At 40.1% G+C, this 15,673-nt stretch overlaps 1 protein-coding gene across 1 annotated transcript in view; it reads right to left on the reverse strand.

Moving 5' to 3' along the window:
- Window positions 1-13,838, reverse strand: part of ccn4 (cellular communication network factor 4) — a 28,398-nt gene extending 14,560 nt beyond the window's left edge. Inside the window, exon 1 of the mRNA XM_008108181.3 lies at window positions 13,539-13,838. Within this exon, the coding sequence (XP_008106388.1) occupies window positions 13,539-13,586 (48 nt within the window). The 5' untranslated portion in view covers window positions 13,587-13,838. The remainder of the gene's footprint in view (window positions 1-13,538) is intronic.
- Window positions 13,839-15,673: the final 1,835 nt, after the last annotated feature.

Consider the following 15,673-nt stretch of genomic DNA (forward strand, 5'->3'; position numbering starts at 1 on the left):
AACTCTTTCTGGGCACATCTACACTGACCACTTAATGCTGTTTGAAGGCAACTTGATAGCACAATGTTTAGATGACACACGTCACAAATGCACAAAGTAATGTACATTAACTGCCTTAAACCGGAAAAAGCAAGATTGGGGAAAACTACAAAATAGAGCCCTTAATGCATCACCACATCTAAGTGTAAACCACATTGCATTGCAAAATTTTAAAAGGGGTAGATGCTGCTATGTCTGCACATGTGCATTGAGGTGGGAAGAGGTTTAACAAAACCAATTGCTCTATTGGCATAAAGTCACAGAGACTGCAGATCCTGGAACTGGTATGTGGCCAGTCTCTGCAGTATATATAAGCAGCATCCAGGCCTTGGACTAGTTTCAGAACTTCACATGTAATTATCTGCATAGTGAAATACCACATTTCATCACATAATAGTCGCACTTTTTATCTCTTTTTATTAGAAAAAAGAGAGGGTGCAACTATTACACAATGAAATAAAATTACCTAAATAATCAGTGAGGATGTGCTCTAAGTTGACATCAGAACTATAAATTGCCTCATTGCATACATTTATTTATTTACAGTATTTATATTCTGCCCTTCTCACCCCGAAGGGGACTCAGGGCAGATCACATTATACACACATAGGGCAAACATTCAATGCCCATAAACACATCAAACAGAGACAGACAGACGCAGAGGCAATTTAACCTTCTCCTGAGGGGATGTTCGATTCTGGCCACAGGGGGGAGCAGCTGCTTCATCATCCACTCTGACCGCACTTCCTCATTCCAGGTTGTAAATTAGTTAACCTTGCCTCCCCACTTTTTTTATAAGTGGTACCTTATTTCCTACTTGATAGATGCAACTATCTTTCGGGTTGCTAGGTCAGCAACGAGCAGGGGCTATTTTTATTTATAATTGACGGGTGCTCACCCCACCATGGGCTGGCCTCGAACTCATGACCTCATGGTCAGAGTGATTTATTGCAGCAGGCTGCTCAACAGCCTGTGCCACAGCCTGGCAGAATCCCATAGTAATTCCACATGACCATTCACAGACTCTTAGGCTCACCTCAAAACCATTGTTTCCTCCTCGCCATTCTATACCTAGTAGAGAGCTAGAGGAAAGAGGGAAATCGTTCAATTGTATCCCCATAACCAGATGGAAAATGATCCACTGATGTCCGTTAGGCTCCTCTAGAAGTCCCAGTGGATGATGTCATCATTTCATATCTGCACACAGGACACAGTCAGATGTTTTTCTGATTTTTTGCCAGCTTTTTACCAAATAATAAATTACTGTAGGAGAGGAATCAGCCTCTCTGTGACAGGTCCTTGCAGGAGAAGAAAGCAATACCAACCAAAACTAGGCATGCATGGGTTGAAAGCTGATTTATGCTGGCATATGTCACCAAAAATTCCACTGAACCCAGCAAGGGAATGGAAATGACACAAACAAATGTAATCTCTGATTCTACTATCGTAGGCATCCCTCTATGTGTTTTGGACTTCAACTCCCACAATTCCTAACAGACTATTAGGACTTATGGGAGTTGAAGTCCAAAACACTTGGAGGGACAAAGTTTGCCCACCTGGTGTTCTTCCGATGTTTTGGACTTCATATTTCAGGCACATCATGGGTCTGGGCTATGGCGCAAGTTGGTTAGCAGCCAGCTGAGACCAATCACTCTGACCAAGAGGTCATGAGTTCGAGGCCAGCTCGGAGCCTGCATTTGTCTTGTCTTTGTTCTATGTCAAGGCATTGAATGTTTGCCCCGTATGTGTATAATGTGATCCACCCTGAATCCCCTTCGGGGTGAGAAGGGCGGAATATAAATGCTGTAAATAAATAAATAAATTATTGTCCAAAATGAAAAACAACTGGGAGAATTTGAGAACTGAAATCCCTTCCTTCCCAATCCTTTTTCCAAGCCTTTCTCCAAAACATTTCAGGGTGGTCATATTTTTTTTTCCTAAAAAACTACAGATGACGGAAGTATACTATATCTGCTGTAGATTTTCCTTAAAATGTGCGAAAACAAACTGGAAACAAACTTGATACAATTTATGGCTTGCTCTAAGGGACACTTGAAATTCTTATTTTTAACTTATATGCAAGGCTGATTCCCAATTGCATCATGCAATGTCTGCAGGAAGTATGTGGATGAGACATTTTTGTGTTAAAGAGTCCCACATAGATCAAATTAAAATGAGAAAGGAAGGACCACATACATTCCTCTTGGCCCCGTCACTGCTTGGATTGGCACTCACCCTTCGAGCTTCAACATTCTTGAACATTTTCCCAGAAGAGTCACAAAACTTTTTTTCCCTATTTGTTCAGGCAGGAAAAAAAAAATCACTATTACAAAACTGAAGGGAAGAAATACTGATCTTACTGGAACCTTTTTTTCTCTAATAGGATTGAAGTTGTGAGCTCTACTGGATTCAAATTGTGAACCATAATGACTGTCTCTTGTTAATCTCACATAGAGCAGACTCATTGGATCAATGAGGTTTTACACTTACTATTCAGCAATTCATTCAACGAGTCTGTTCTAGTTCAGGGTAATGTTGAGGCCGTTGGTTGAGTCCTTCTACTTCCATAGACAGTAGAATATTCACAGACAGTTTTTCAGTTTAGATTTTGGGGTTTTCCCCAATGAGGTCATAGTGGCATTTTTGTAATGTCAATTTATTTAGAGGTATAAAGACTGAGAAGATAACAAACTAACAACAAGCAGGATGGCAGGCAATGGATTTCAGTTATTCTCTCCAGAAACTCAAGATGCAACAAGACATTAGAAAATCTTTAACAACGTTCCACATTCAGTATTAATAGCAGTAGTGAACCTTTTTCAGGAGAGATAAAGTGGGGTATAAATGATGATGATGATGATGATGATGATGATAATAATAATAATAATAATTGTAGTTACTTTTTGATATTTTTACTCCAGCACTGGGACTTAAAGTGGCCTGTGTTGTTATGCATCTTCAAGTAGTTTCCAACTTATGTCTTCATGCAGACAAACTTATCAAGATTTGCTCAGAGTAGCTTTGCCTTTACCATTCCCTGAAGCTGAGACAGTAGGATTTTCCTAAGATCATCCAGTGAGTTTCTATAGCTGAGCAGGGATTTGAACCCCGGCTTCCAAAGTCATAGTCCAAAGACAAACTCCATGCTGGCCTATAGATGTCAAAAAGTTAATATCATTTTGTAGTTAACTGCCATCAAGTCGATTTTGACTTAATGATGATTCTATGAATGTTTGGAGGTCTTTAAACAGAGCTTGGATGGACATATTTTGGGAGAGCTTTAATCATGTATTTCTGCTTTGCAAAGGATTTCACCAGATGACCACTTTGGTCTCTTCCAACTCTATCATTCTTCAATTCTGTGATAGGCCTAACCTTTTGGCATGTTATCCCCTTGAAAAACAATTAAAAACCCTGAACCCTGTCTCTGAAATTTGTTCAGCACTTTGGATAACCCCTTGAAAATCTGGACCTCACTCTAAATCAGATTCACAATTGATACAGAAGTCACCAATCATTCTCTGGTTGTCTTGTTTTGTTGGATTGTGAGCTCTATTAGTGGAAGAAACATGGCCAGATGTGAGCAGTAATGAGATGGATCCCAACATCATCTAGAGAATTTTGCTTTGCCCACCCTGATCTAAAATTTTGGAATGACTGCAAAACTACTTAAAACCAACAGACAGAATAAAATAATGTGTGTTTATGTAAAGTAATAAATGACCATTTCCAATGCTCTGCCAGCAAAGTGAATCACACTATTCAGAAAATTTGAAGGGTTGTGGTTGTGTGGGTGGGCACAGAGATCCTTTACAGTTCAGCAGGTTCAAGTGTGGTACATTTGCACAAACATGTAAACTTATTGACTTTCTCTACATTCCTGGTGATAAGAATCATAATTCTTAAGTCTACTTTAAGCATGACAAAGTCTGGACTCAATACAAGGAATATACAGGATTATGGCATAATCTGGAAAAGAAGATTTCAGAATCAAACACCAGGTTTACATTATTCCCATATAGAAGCCTATGGAGAATTTTTTTTTTCTGGATCTCACTTACTATGAAATGCAAAACACATGAAAACAAATATTCTGTTTGGTGGATCTGTTCCTTGTTAAATTCAGTGCAGGTGGAACATATACAGCTGTATCAACAAGGATCTCTATCTTGAAATCAAATAACATGCTCTTATAATTGTCCTCTTCCTCACCTCGTAAAGAACATACAATATAAGATCAGATACCCACCTCAGCAGGAAATTCAGTAACTAGTCTGGATCCCTGAGACTAAACTCAAGAGACTATTGAAAAGGTTCAGAGTTGTGGATCTGGAATCCTACTTGTTAGTAATGGCTTTGAAATAGAAAGAGTGGGAAGAACCCTGGAATAATTTCAGAACTGGAGGATAAGATTGTTTTATTTTAGATAAAATCCTACAAACACATCATGGATAGATTAGTTACCATATCAGATTCTCTTCTGTAGCAATAACATTCAAAATTAACATCAAAATGAGAGGCAATTAAATAATTTGTATTATTGCTTATAGACATTGTTTTCGAAGCTCATTTGGAGGTCTGAGACCAAGTTCCATGAGGAACACTGGAATGATCTAATCAGGCTTAATCTGGAGGAGATTAAATATTAAGATATATTAAGATATAAAAGATCTTCAAATAGCACAAGGACCTTCACATGAAAGATGGAGCAGAATTTGGATCAATCTGCACTGTAGAATGAATATAGGTTGACACCACTATCAGCCATATCTCAATGCTATGGATTTCTGGGATTTGTCATTGAGTCAGGCAACCACACTCTTGGCAGAGAAGGCTACAATTTCCATGATTATTTTTTATTTAGGCCACAAATATGCAGAGGGACTGGATGCGTATGGGACTGACAGAAAAGGAACTCAGAAGTGTCTGTTATCTGGTCACAAGAAACCCTTCAGACCTTCATGCAAACAGAGTAATTACTGTTGTATAAAAACCTGCCAAGAAGATGAACAAAATTAAAACTTGAAAGGAAAAAGAGGAAAAGAAAAGAAAAATTGCAATTTTTGGCTTGTTATATTGGAATGAGCCCATTTTAATTCCCAACATGCTGAAAGCTTTACCATTCCCAACATTAATTCGTAAAATCTGAAGAGAGTGATGTTATTGTTGGAAAACACTCACAGCTGAAGCAGCACTGAATTTTTTCATGAAGGAACATTTTTAGCAAAAGGACAATATGAGGATCTTGAATAGTAATCTGAATGTCCCTCTCTCCAATTAACGTTTCCATACAAGCTGATTTGTATTCATTTGGTTGAGGCCAACAGTATCCACACTATGTGGATAAAATTAATGGGATTTCAGTTAGAATTGATCTTCCAGAACAAAATTGTATAATCCAGCATAAATGAAAGGAAATAGTCTTTCTTTCATTATTGAAAATCCCCAAAATAAATACAGAATAAATGTTTGGTTTTATGTTTTTACTGAAGGGCTTCCCTATCCAAACAGAAGAGAGCAGCATTGAGTCGAAAATCAAGTTATGTTTTTTTTAGCTGATGGCAGAATGAAAGTCGGGAAGGAAGAAGAATATTGAAGATTTCAGTTGGTCTTAGCTTAGTTTAAATCAGATGCTTGCTATACAGGTAAGAAAACAGTTGGATAGGATTGTAGCACCACATATCAAATATTTGTAACCTGTCAGCAATGGTACCCCTCAAGTCTTTAGTCAACTGTGTCTCCAGAGGGCATGTGGAACATGACAAGTTTTACATGGCCAAACTATGGTCAAAGTCAGGTACTAGTTCAAGGTGTATCTACCAGCACAGTTACAGCCAACATTTTGAACTGTTTCTCCCCAAAAGTCTGAAACCAAACATAGATTCAATCCCCAACTGACATGGTTAATGCCAAGCTGGCACTTGGTACCAACATGCATGGAGGCAGAAACTTTAGAGGTTGCAAAAGTATAGATATGAATTTTTGGTATTAGAAGGAACAAACCAACCCGCCTTTACCATTAGCCCCATGAGTACTATCTATGCTGAGTGTTTATGAAAAACATGGTTTGGTCTTTCAAATTCAGCTCTGGAAACCAGGGTTTGAATCCAGTTTGGCTTGAGCAAGCCACTCTCTCCCAGCAATGCCGGGAGGAAGACAATGCTAACCTCTTCTGAACAAACCTTGCCAAGAAAACCCAGTGACAGAGTCATGTTAGGATTCCCTTGGGTCTCAAATGACATGATGCCATGGAACAACAAATTAAGAAGAAAAGAAAAGGTATCATATTAAAGTGCAATTTTGTTGAAGCTCTCATGCACATTTTCTGTGTTCAGCTCTCTCGTCTTTTTTTGCAAGTACAATGACACAGTTTTCCAACAGGCTGAAACAACTGGCTTGAGTTGTACACATTTAATAGAGATTGCACATGAATTCATAACACATTTTAAATAGAATAATGTGTTAAATCACAAGGGATCCGATAAGAATATCCAGATTCAAGATATTCATGCTCAGTGTCTGTTAAAAACTGTGCAGGAATCATAAACCACAGGGAGAGAAATATCCTATTTTACTAAAAAGTATATTTTGATATGATGTCCTAATGATCTGTGGACAGCAAATAACGATAATAATAGTAATAATAATAGTGATAATGATGAGGAGAAAGAGGAGTGAGAATGGCCTCACGAAGTGCCTCTGGCAGGCTGAAAAAGGAGAAAGGGAAACGTAATTGAGTATCATCAAGAGAATATGAATGGCACTCTAGTTATTTGTGGAAGGGGAATTAAGGCATATTTTTCAAAATTTGTGGAACTTATATTTTCATAAGTAGGGCTCACTTTGGCAGCACATAAGTGGACGTATGCCCATGGGAAATAGAAGTAAGCCATTTCTCAATATTTGCATTCAACAAGAGCATCCATGATGTCATTATACGTATCGGGGAGTCAGCAACATGAAAAGTATATTTTGGGACAGAGAAGCAACAATACTCCATACACAACAGGATCAATGAATTTCGGGACTTATGATAGCATGTTTACAATTTTTGTAACACTTCTGAAATGTGGCCATGTTTATATAACATTATGTAAATATAGACCATGATAGAGAATTCCAGCCATCATTTCACCAAAGGTATTTGTCAGCCTTCCATATCCATGGACTATGGATCCTCAGATTCAACCATCCATGGGTTGAAAAATATCCCCAAAGCAAAGTTTGATTTTGCCATTTTTTAAAAGGAATGCTATTTAGTTATGCCATTGTTAAATGGGACTAGAGCATCCATCAATTTTGGGATTTATGGGAAGTCCTAGAACCAAACTTCAGCAGATACCATAGGTCAACTTCAATCATATTTTGCAGAAATGTGGATGGATTTCTGAATGAATACACACAAATCTCACTGGGATTAAAGGCAGACTAATTTCCCCATACATTTGTATGCTGCAGAATCTGACATGTCTATCTGTGAGAGCATCTTTACACATTTCTAACATTAGTTTAATTGCACTCATGATTACTCATAACACCACAGTCTGTGTGTAATGAAGGGAGGATCTCTTTCTATCAGTTATGGGGCAAGGATAAAATGCATCCATGGAAAAGCATCTTGGCATCTAGAGATAGGACATGCGGACACCCTGGGAAACATCACCCTTCAACATAGACATTGCTGAGCACTGTTCACAGTCTTCATTTGGAAAGAATATTATCACACAAGGGAGAGTGGTGGGATAACAGCAGTCTTGGGATTCATTGGCAAGTATTTCTCATTCAAGAAAAGAGACATTTCAATCACAGTTAAAACACAACGTGACTCTGAGAGAGACACTACATTGTGTGACAAACTTCACCCAAAAGCACGTTTATCCTGCTGTAATTGCACTTTATCAGCTTTGTGTAATAAAGTCCACACTCTGATATAGATTTGAACAGGCAGGCAATAATCAGCACTTTGATTTTTATCGGTTAAGTTTCGTAAAGTTCCCAAACACACTCCAAAGGCAGCCTGTCATAGAGCATATGCATTCAATTCCCTTTTAAAGTCATCCAAGGTGACAGCTATAAATACCGAGTAGGGCTGTTGATGTGCTTTACACGGAATATGCCTCAGGTATGTCGGCCTGAGTTTTTTTGGGGAAAGGACACGTTGTTGTTATTATTGAAGAACTCTTTGTATTATTTGAACTTAAGACATTTCAATAGGATTATGTGCAAAAATAAATGGTAAGAGAATCAAATTAAAATGACCAGGATGCCACTCTGAAGTCCACAGAGGTGAAGTCATGTGCTTTTCTTAGACACAAACAAAAAAAGCACATTTTTACTGATCTCCCCGCCTACTCACTGAGACATCTAGAGCATTTTCTCTGGGAGTTGTTTAGTCTGCTAGATCACGGAGGTCCCGCAGGCAAGGCACATGTTATTCTAGGATGTTTTGTTGCAAGACCAGCTTGCTTGGGTTGGCAGAGGGAATAATTTATCAAAGTTACTAAATATTGTGCACTTCATAGTGGTGGACTTCGAAGCCTAAGCTCCTTCTCCATACTTTGAAGAATGGATTTTTTATGTTTGTTTGTGGGGGTTGTTTGGATATGTTTATTACAGCTTTAGTCAGTTGATATGTAAGTACACTCGAGTCTCACTTATCCAACACTCTCTTATCCAATGTTCTGGATTATCCAACGCATTTTTGTAGTCAATGGTTTCAATAAATCATGATATTTTGGTGCTAAAGTCGTAAATACAGTAATTACTACATAGCATTATTTTGTATTGAACTATTTTTTCTGTCAAATTTGTTGTATAACATGATGTTTGGGTGCTTAATTTGTAAAATCATAGCCTAATTTGATGTTTAACAGGCTTTTCCTTAATCCCTCCTTTTTATCCAACATATTTGCTTTTCCAACGTTCTGCCAGCCCATTTATGTTGGATATCTGAGACTCTACTGTATGTGTGGGAGAGTGCAGAGAAGAATGGCTTTTTGGGATTAAAAGCACAGAGCAACATAGCCAGCATGCAACCTAAAGTGTATTTACACTGTAGCATCAATGCAGTGTGACACCACTTTACCATGGCTCAGTGGAATAGTATCCTGGAATTTGTTCTTTGGTGAGGCTTCCCCGCTTTTTGACAATGAAGGCTGTAAAACTACAAGTATCATTATTACATAGCTTTGTGCCATGGCATTTTAAGCAGTGTATAAGGAGATTATTACTTCTGGAGCCTCTGGTGGCGCAGTGGATTAAAGGTCGGCAGTTCAAATCCAGGGAGCGAGGTGAGCTCCTGCTGTTAGCCCCAGCTTCTGCCAACCTAGCAGTTTGAAAACATGCATACGTGAGTAGATCAATAGGTACTATTCCAGCAGGAAGGTAACGGCGCTCCATGCAGTCATGCCGACCACATGACCTTGGAGGTGTCTAAAGACAACCCTGGCTCTTTGGCTTAGAAATGAAGATGAGCACCAAGCCCCAGAGTCAGACGAGATTAGACTTAATGTCAGGGGGAAACCTTTACCTATAAAGGGATTCATATGGGGAAAGTCTGGGTAATGTCTACACTTTGGCCTTTACCCTTTTATATCTTTCTTTCTGTGCTACAGCCTTTTGCATTCTTCTTACCTGTAAACATAACTGCCTCCTCTCAAGAACTGAGAGGAAAGGAATATTGATATCTAACCCAAAAAGCTCTGTTAGTCTAAATCCACCCATGACAGGCAGCTTTTAGGGGCTGTTGAAACCAACTTTAGGTCAACTTCTTTGACCTTTCACCTGTTCTATAATAAAATGGATTTCCAGAGAATAAATGTATGTTTCCTTGTTTCACATAACAAGACCATCTAAAACCATTTTTCCTGTTGCTACCACAAGCTCATATTTCACAAGCCTCACTCTACTTTCCTTAATATATATACCAAATATTCATACAGTTTCCAAGAAGCAATGGCTGTTTATTGATTTCTGCTTCTGCTTTCTTTTGTTTTATTCTGGAATTGCCAAGTTTTGCTGGGGATGTTATTGGACACATAATCCAAACCACAGCTGTGTCAAGAGGCTTTGTGCTTAGCAAAGAGATTATATGTGTGTGTGTGTGTGTGTGTGTGTGTGTGTATATATATAATCAGGAATAAAAAGCAAACAGCAGGAGCAATCAAAGAAAATGTGCAAATGGCACATGCTAACCAGGGCTGTCCCAAGATATTATACTACCTGAGGTAGAGAAGAAAATAGCATCCACCTATGTGAAGGCATCCAATGACAGGTTATTTTGGCATAAGGGATAGAAAGCCTCATAACCCTATCATTGTCTGTAAAAACAAAAGCAAATACTAGTCTCTTTTCATTGGTGTAATTGGGAGGTGATGCCAGTGTGACTACTTCTCCAGACACTGCATAAGAAAGTGTCCAATAACTGGGTTGTTGTATGTCTTTCAGGCTGTGTGGCCATGTTCCAGAAGTATTCTCTCCTGACGTTTCGCCCACATCTATGGCAGGCATTCCCAGAGGTTGTGAGTTTGCGAGTTCTTTGTGGATGGTGTGGATTCTCTCTCTTAAGAGGTTGCGTTCCAGGTGGTTGTAAATACGATGAGCCTGTGGTGTTTTGAAAGTCCTTTTGGCTGCAAGAAATTGTGGGATGGTATCTGTGTCTCTGCAGCATAGAAGGAAGGTCAGGGAGCACAGCAGATGTGCTTTCCTGGTCCTTAGTTTTTCCAATGTGGGCGAAACGTCAGGAGATAATACTTCTGGAACATGGCCACACAGCCCAAAAGACATACAACAACCCTGTGATCCCGGCCATGAAAGCCTTCGACAACACATCCAATGATTCTTCGTGCATAAAGAGTGCAGTCGTTTCTGGAATGTCTCAAGTTCTTCTCCAGCCTCTTCACCTCCCATATACCTTAACCGTCTATGAGCCTCATTCATCCTGCCTGTTCATTGGCCTCCCTTCAGCTTTGACATAAGCAGAAGTTTGTCTATACTGGGCAGGTTAGCCTAGTATAAATCTTCCCTTGAAGCAGCCCTGGATTTAGCACTTGTCCCAGAGCTGTTGTCCAAAGGTCCCAGGGCTATATCTTCCCAAAGGGCTATAACATCCTCCATGTTGCTGAAGCTCCTAACAGATAACGGAGCTCTGTCGATACCCCAGCTGCCGTGAATGGCTTTGCTGACGTCAGAATGGGCTGCCTGCACAACCAGCAAGAAGGTAAGAGTTGGTGGACCCTCCTTCTTGCTGACTACAAAAATACCCATTTTGCCATCCAATGGCCAAGGGGCTTAGATGGAGCTGGCTGGAGAGCAACAGCAACATGGTTACAATCCTAGACAGTAGACTGGGCTGAACTTGACCTGATCCATCTGCCCAGACTGACCCAAAATCCTGGAATACTCCAGGATCAACAGAAAACCCTAGAGTGCAAAATCGGAATATCACTAAAACACTCAAATACTCATGAATACATGAATACTGCCAGCAGTCAATTCATGACGAGTCTAGGTTCTGGGGAAAGTATTTGTCTCATGCTATCCTAATATCAACCAGGATTTCAGTCAAAATTGTCTGCTGAACCAGCTGTCCTTTTCTGCCCAATGTTCATATTGGCTGCCCCTGAGGCTCCCACTGTCCACATGTTGGAGAAATAATTGTTTCCTATGCCAATGCACCGGAGAGATAGTTTACATTTTTGGAGGTGGGGCCCAGAGACAGTTGAGATGTTTTTTGTCTGGACTGACATCACAAACAGGACTTTCAATCTCTCAGCCCGTTACCTGTTGCGTGCATTGAATCAGTCATCAGTGAAGTGGTGAATCTACACAAGGTTTCGGTTTGAGGTTTGCAGAAGCTATCCAAGGTGCTGAAATTATCGGTATAGTGTTCAGTACTTTAGATAACGCATAAGTTCAGACTAATGTCTAGGATGGGTTCACTGCCCAGCTAATATGGAGGTCACTGAACTATTACGACATCACAAACTAAAACAATGTCTTTGATTATTTTAGTATGTTAACGGTCCCATGTGAATAAACTGTGCAAGCGTTATCTTAATGTACGAGCAAGAAATTGAGCTATGCCAACTACACCCACTTCCAGAATCTTGTGTACTAGCTCTTACCATTCCTCACTCATCTCTTGCATCCATTCACAGGTTGTTATCCAACATTTTCTCAGTATAATGTAAGGATTAGCATGTGGAGATATGCCATACTAGCACTGTGCAACTTCCAAGCAGTACGGCAACACTCACAGCACATACTTTCTTATAGTATAGTGGCATTGCATAATGCACAACTATAGTGCAATTCTGTTTATGCTACTGTCAGCAGAATACATATTTGTTACCCTATGCCAAATAATTCACCCCACTTGAGTCCAGAACTTGTATTTTCTCTTCCCCACCAATGGTCCTGAACGTGTGTTTTATTGTGTTAGACTGCAGCTACAAAACCTACCAGGATATCACTCTTCCCTATCAGTGTTTCCTGCTGAACATTTCAGCAAGTTGATACCTGGCTCCATTCTGCTGCTATGAAAGCACAACCTCTAGCCATAAAAGCCAATGGTGCAGTTTTGTGACATTTCAGTGTTATTTTAATCACACTGACATTTGAATGCCATTGTCCAAATGTTGTACACAGCTGCCTTGATTGCCCCATCTTAGCTGCATTCTTGCTCTGGAGCAGGCATCCAAAAAAAAATCAGGATGCCAATCTCTTTGTGGTGTTGTATAGCAGGCTCTCCCTTTAAACAGTTTCACACTATCTTGGAAATTCTTCACTTATCTGATGGCTCAGATGGAAAGCGCCTGCAGTTTCCTCATTGCCTCACTTCTCTGGATTACATCCTCGCGCCTGCATTTTCCTGGCATCCTATGCAGAGCTAGTGCCACGTGTGGTGTGTCCTGAAGCCATAGATTAACCCACTCAACAGCCTTCTTGTATCATTTCACATCACTTTCTTCCCCTCTCCACAAGCATCACATCTCAGGTCTCTTCTTCTTTATAATACGCTTTCAAAGATGCCACATGTGTCTCCAGATCAACACAACTAAGCTTCTCTAAAGTTGGATCTTTACTAAAACTCTGGATCAAGTTCTGAGTTTATTTGTCACAGCACATATCATGCTTCATCTGTATAAAATATATTTCTGTTTATGCTACTGTCAGCAGAATACATATTTGTTTCCCTATAGTATGTATAGGGTCTGGATCAAGTTCTGAGTTTATTTGTCACAGCACATATCATGCTTCAGCTTTGTAAAAATATATTTCCACTAGGTCTAAAGGTTGGAATAATAAGGGTTTTAATAACATCACAATATGGTCTAGTTTCTCTCTAAACCAGACACTTTTGCCTCCTTGGTTGCCTCTGTGACCAAGATTTCCATTTCGTATCTACCGACCTGTAGAAATTTGGATCTTGTATTTTTATCCTCAAAGCAAATAAAAAACACACAGCAAAAATAAGAATAAAAAATAATGATACCAACCTGCAAGATGCCAAGTGTTGCTAGAATCCAGGGCAGAAGCCACCTCATCACTGGAAGCCAGGGCGAAATACATTGATTGAACCCAGATCTTTGTATATGTTTTTCAAAAAATGTAACTCCTGTGCAACAAATAAATACACCAGCTTGAGGGAATGCAGAAGAGCAATTGCAGCCGCTCCAGTTGACAGCAGTGCTGACTTTTTTCCCTTTGGCTTTCAGGAGGCTTTATTAAAGACAGATCTGACGTCAGGTTAAAGGAAGAGCCCAGGATTTTTCTTCTTTGGGAGTAACTTTTTCTGCTTCACGTCTTCTTTTTCTATTTCTCTCCCCCCCCCCTTCCCTTCTTTTCATTTTTTTCCCTTCCTTGTGGTGATTTGTTCCCGACCTCCTGCTTTTCAATGTCTTGCTTTTAGCCAAAAATATTCTTAAAGGAAAAGTCACCATCACCATTACATCGGTGCAAGAATGTGCTGTAATTTTAACACCCTGCTCAAATGCACAGAATCTGCCTATAATTATTTTTCTTTATGGCTGTTCCTTGATAGCTGAGCAGGTTGGATGGGATGGAAAGAAAATGCAGGCAGCTCAGAATGGATGTTCTTGCAATGATCTTCCTTTGGTCCTCTGGGGTAGTTGTGTGGGCTACAACTCCCATCATCCTTTCTGAGCCCAGTTGGAGAGATTGGGAGATGTAGTTTATCATGCCTGGCAAGCATAGGGCTGGAGGAAGCAGCCTTGTACTAGGAACATTGTATTGTTATGGATTGCTGGATTGCAAAGGCCACATGTTTGGATTGCTGGATTGCAAAGGCCACCAAACCCAGTATTATGTTTCCAGCAAGAACTATAGCTTGTTCTGAGAATCTACGGCTGCATAGAAATAATACAGCCATTGTTCAGTTTTATGGAATCATGGAAGTTGTAGTTGTATAGTTGTCTTCCAAATAGTGCTGATATCTCGCCAAGCTACAAATCTCAAGATTCTATAGCATTAGGCTATAGTGGAGTCAAGCTGCATTACTTTTGTGATGTAGATGCACCAAAATTTGGAAAGACTTGTCCTCCAGAATCTGGTTAACACAAGCAGAGCTGGCTTTAGGTTTTGTGGAAAAGGTGTCCTAGTGTGTCCCTAGCCCTAAGGCCCCTTCCACACGACTGTATAAAGTCCACATTGAACTGGATTATATGGCAGTGTGGACTCAGACAACCCAGTTCAAAGCAAACATTGTGGATTATCTGTCTTGGTATTCTGGGTTATATGGCTGTGTAGAAGGGGCCTGAGTGGGCAGTTATTTTCCTTGTTCTTTGTTGTGTGCCTTCAAGTCATTTTCATATTATAGTGACTGTAATATGAACCTGGGGCCCCTGGTGGCACAGTGTGTTAAAGCGCTGAGCTGCTGAACTTGCTGACCAAAAAGTCCCAGATTCAAATCCCGGGAGCAGAATGAGCACCCGCTGTTAGCCCCAGCTCCTGCCAACCTAGCAGTTCGAAAACATGCAGATGTGAGTAGATCAATAGGTACTGCTCCGGTGGGAAGGTAATGGCGCTCCATGCAGTTATGCCAGCCACATGACCTTGGAGGTGTCTATGGACAACACTGGCTCTTCAGCTTAGAAATGGAGATGAGCACCAACCCCCAGAGTCGGTCACGATTGGACTTAACGTCAGGGGAAACCTTTACCTTTACTTTAATATGAACCTATTATAGAGTTTCCTTAGCAAGATTTGACTTCCTCTGACGTTGAGAGAGTGTGAATTACTGGTGAGACATTAGCATTCATTGGCAGAGAAGAATAAAGATCTTGTTATACTACAATTCTCATGATTCCATGGCTCTTAAAGTGGTGTCAAACTGCGTTCATTGTAATGTAGATGCACTCTAATATCAGATGGAATATGATGCCTTTAGGGCATTTCAACCCTCAAGAGATTGCGGCTGTATCCAAATGCAAGAATTAGAGACTTGGGATATACAACCCAGACATGGGATTTCCTCTTCCGTCCCTCCCATATTCCACAGATGAACTCCAGGACACATGTGGCCTCGAACATCAGAGTATGGTCAAGATAGCATAAGCTATTAATGAGAAATAATATGCAAGTTAGGAGAGGTTTCAGAAGTTGGCTTTTGCCT

The sequence above is a fragment of the Anolis carolinensis genome, chromosome 4 (genome assembly GCF_035594765.1).
Source record: "Anolis carolinensis isolate JA03-04 chromosome 4, rAnoCar3.1.pri, whole genome shotgun sequence".
Classification (NCBI taxonomy): Eukaryota; Metazoa; Chordata; class Lepidosauria; order Squamata; family Dactyloidae; genus Anolis; species Anolis carolinensis.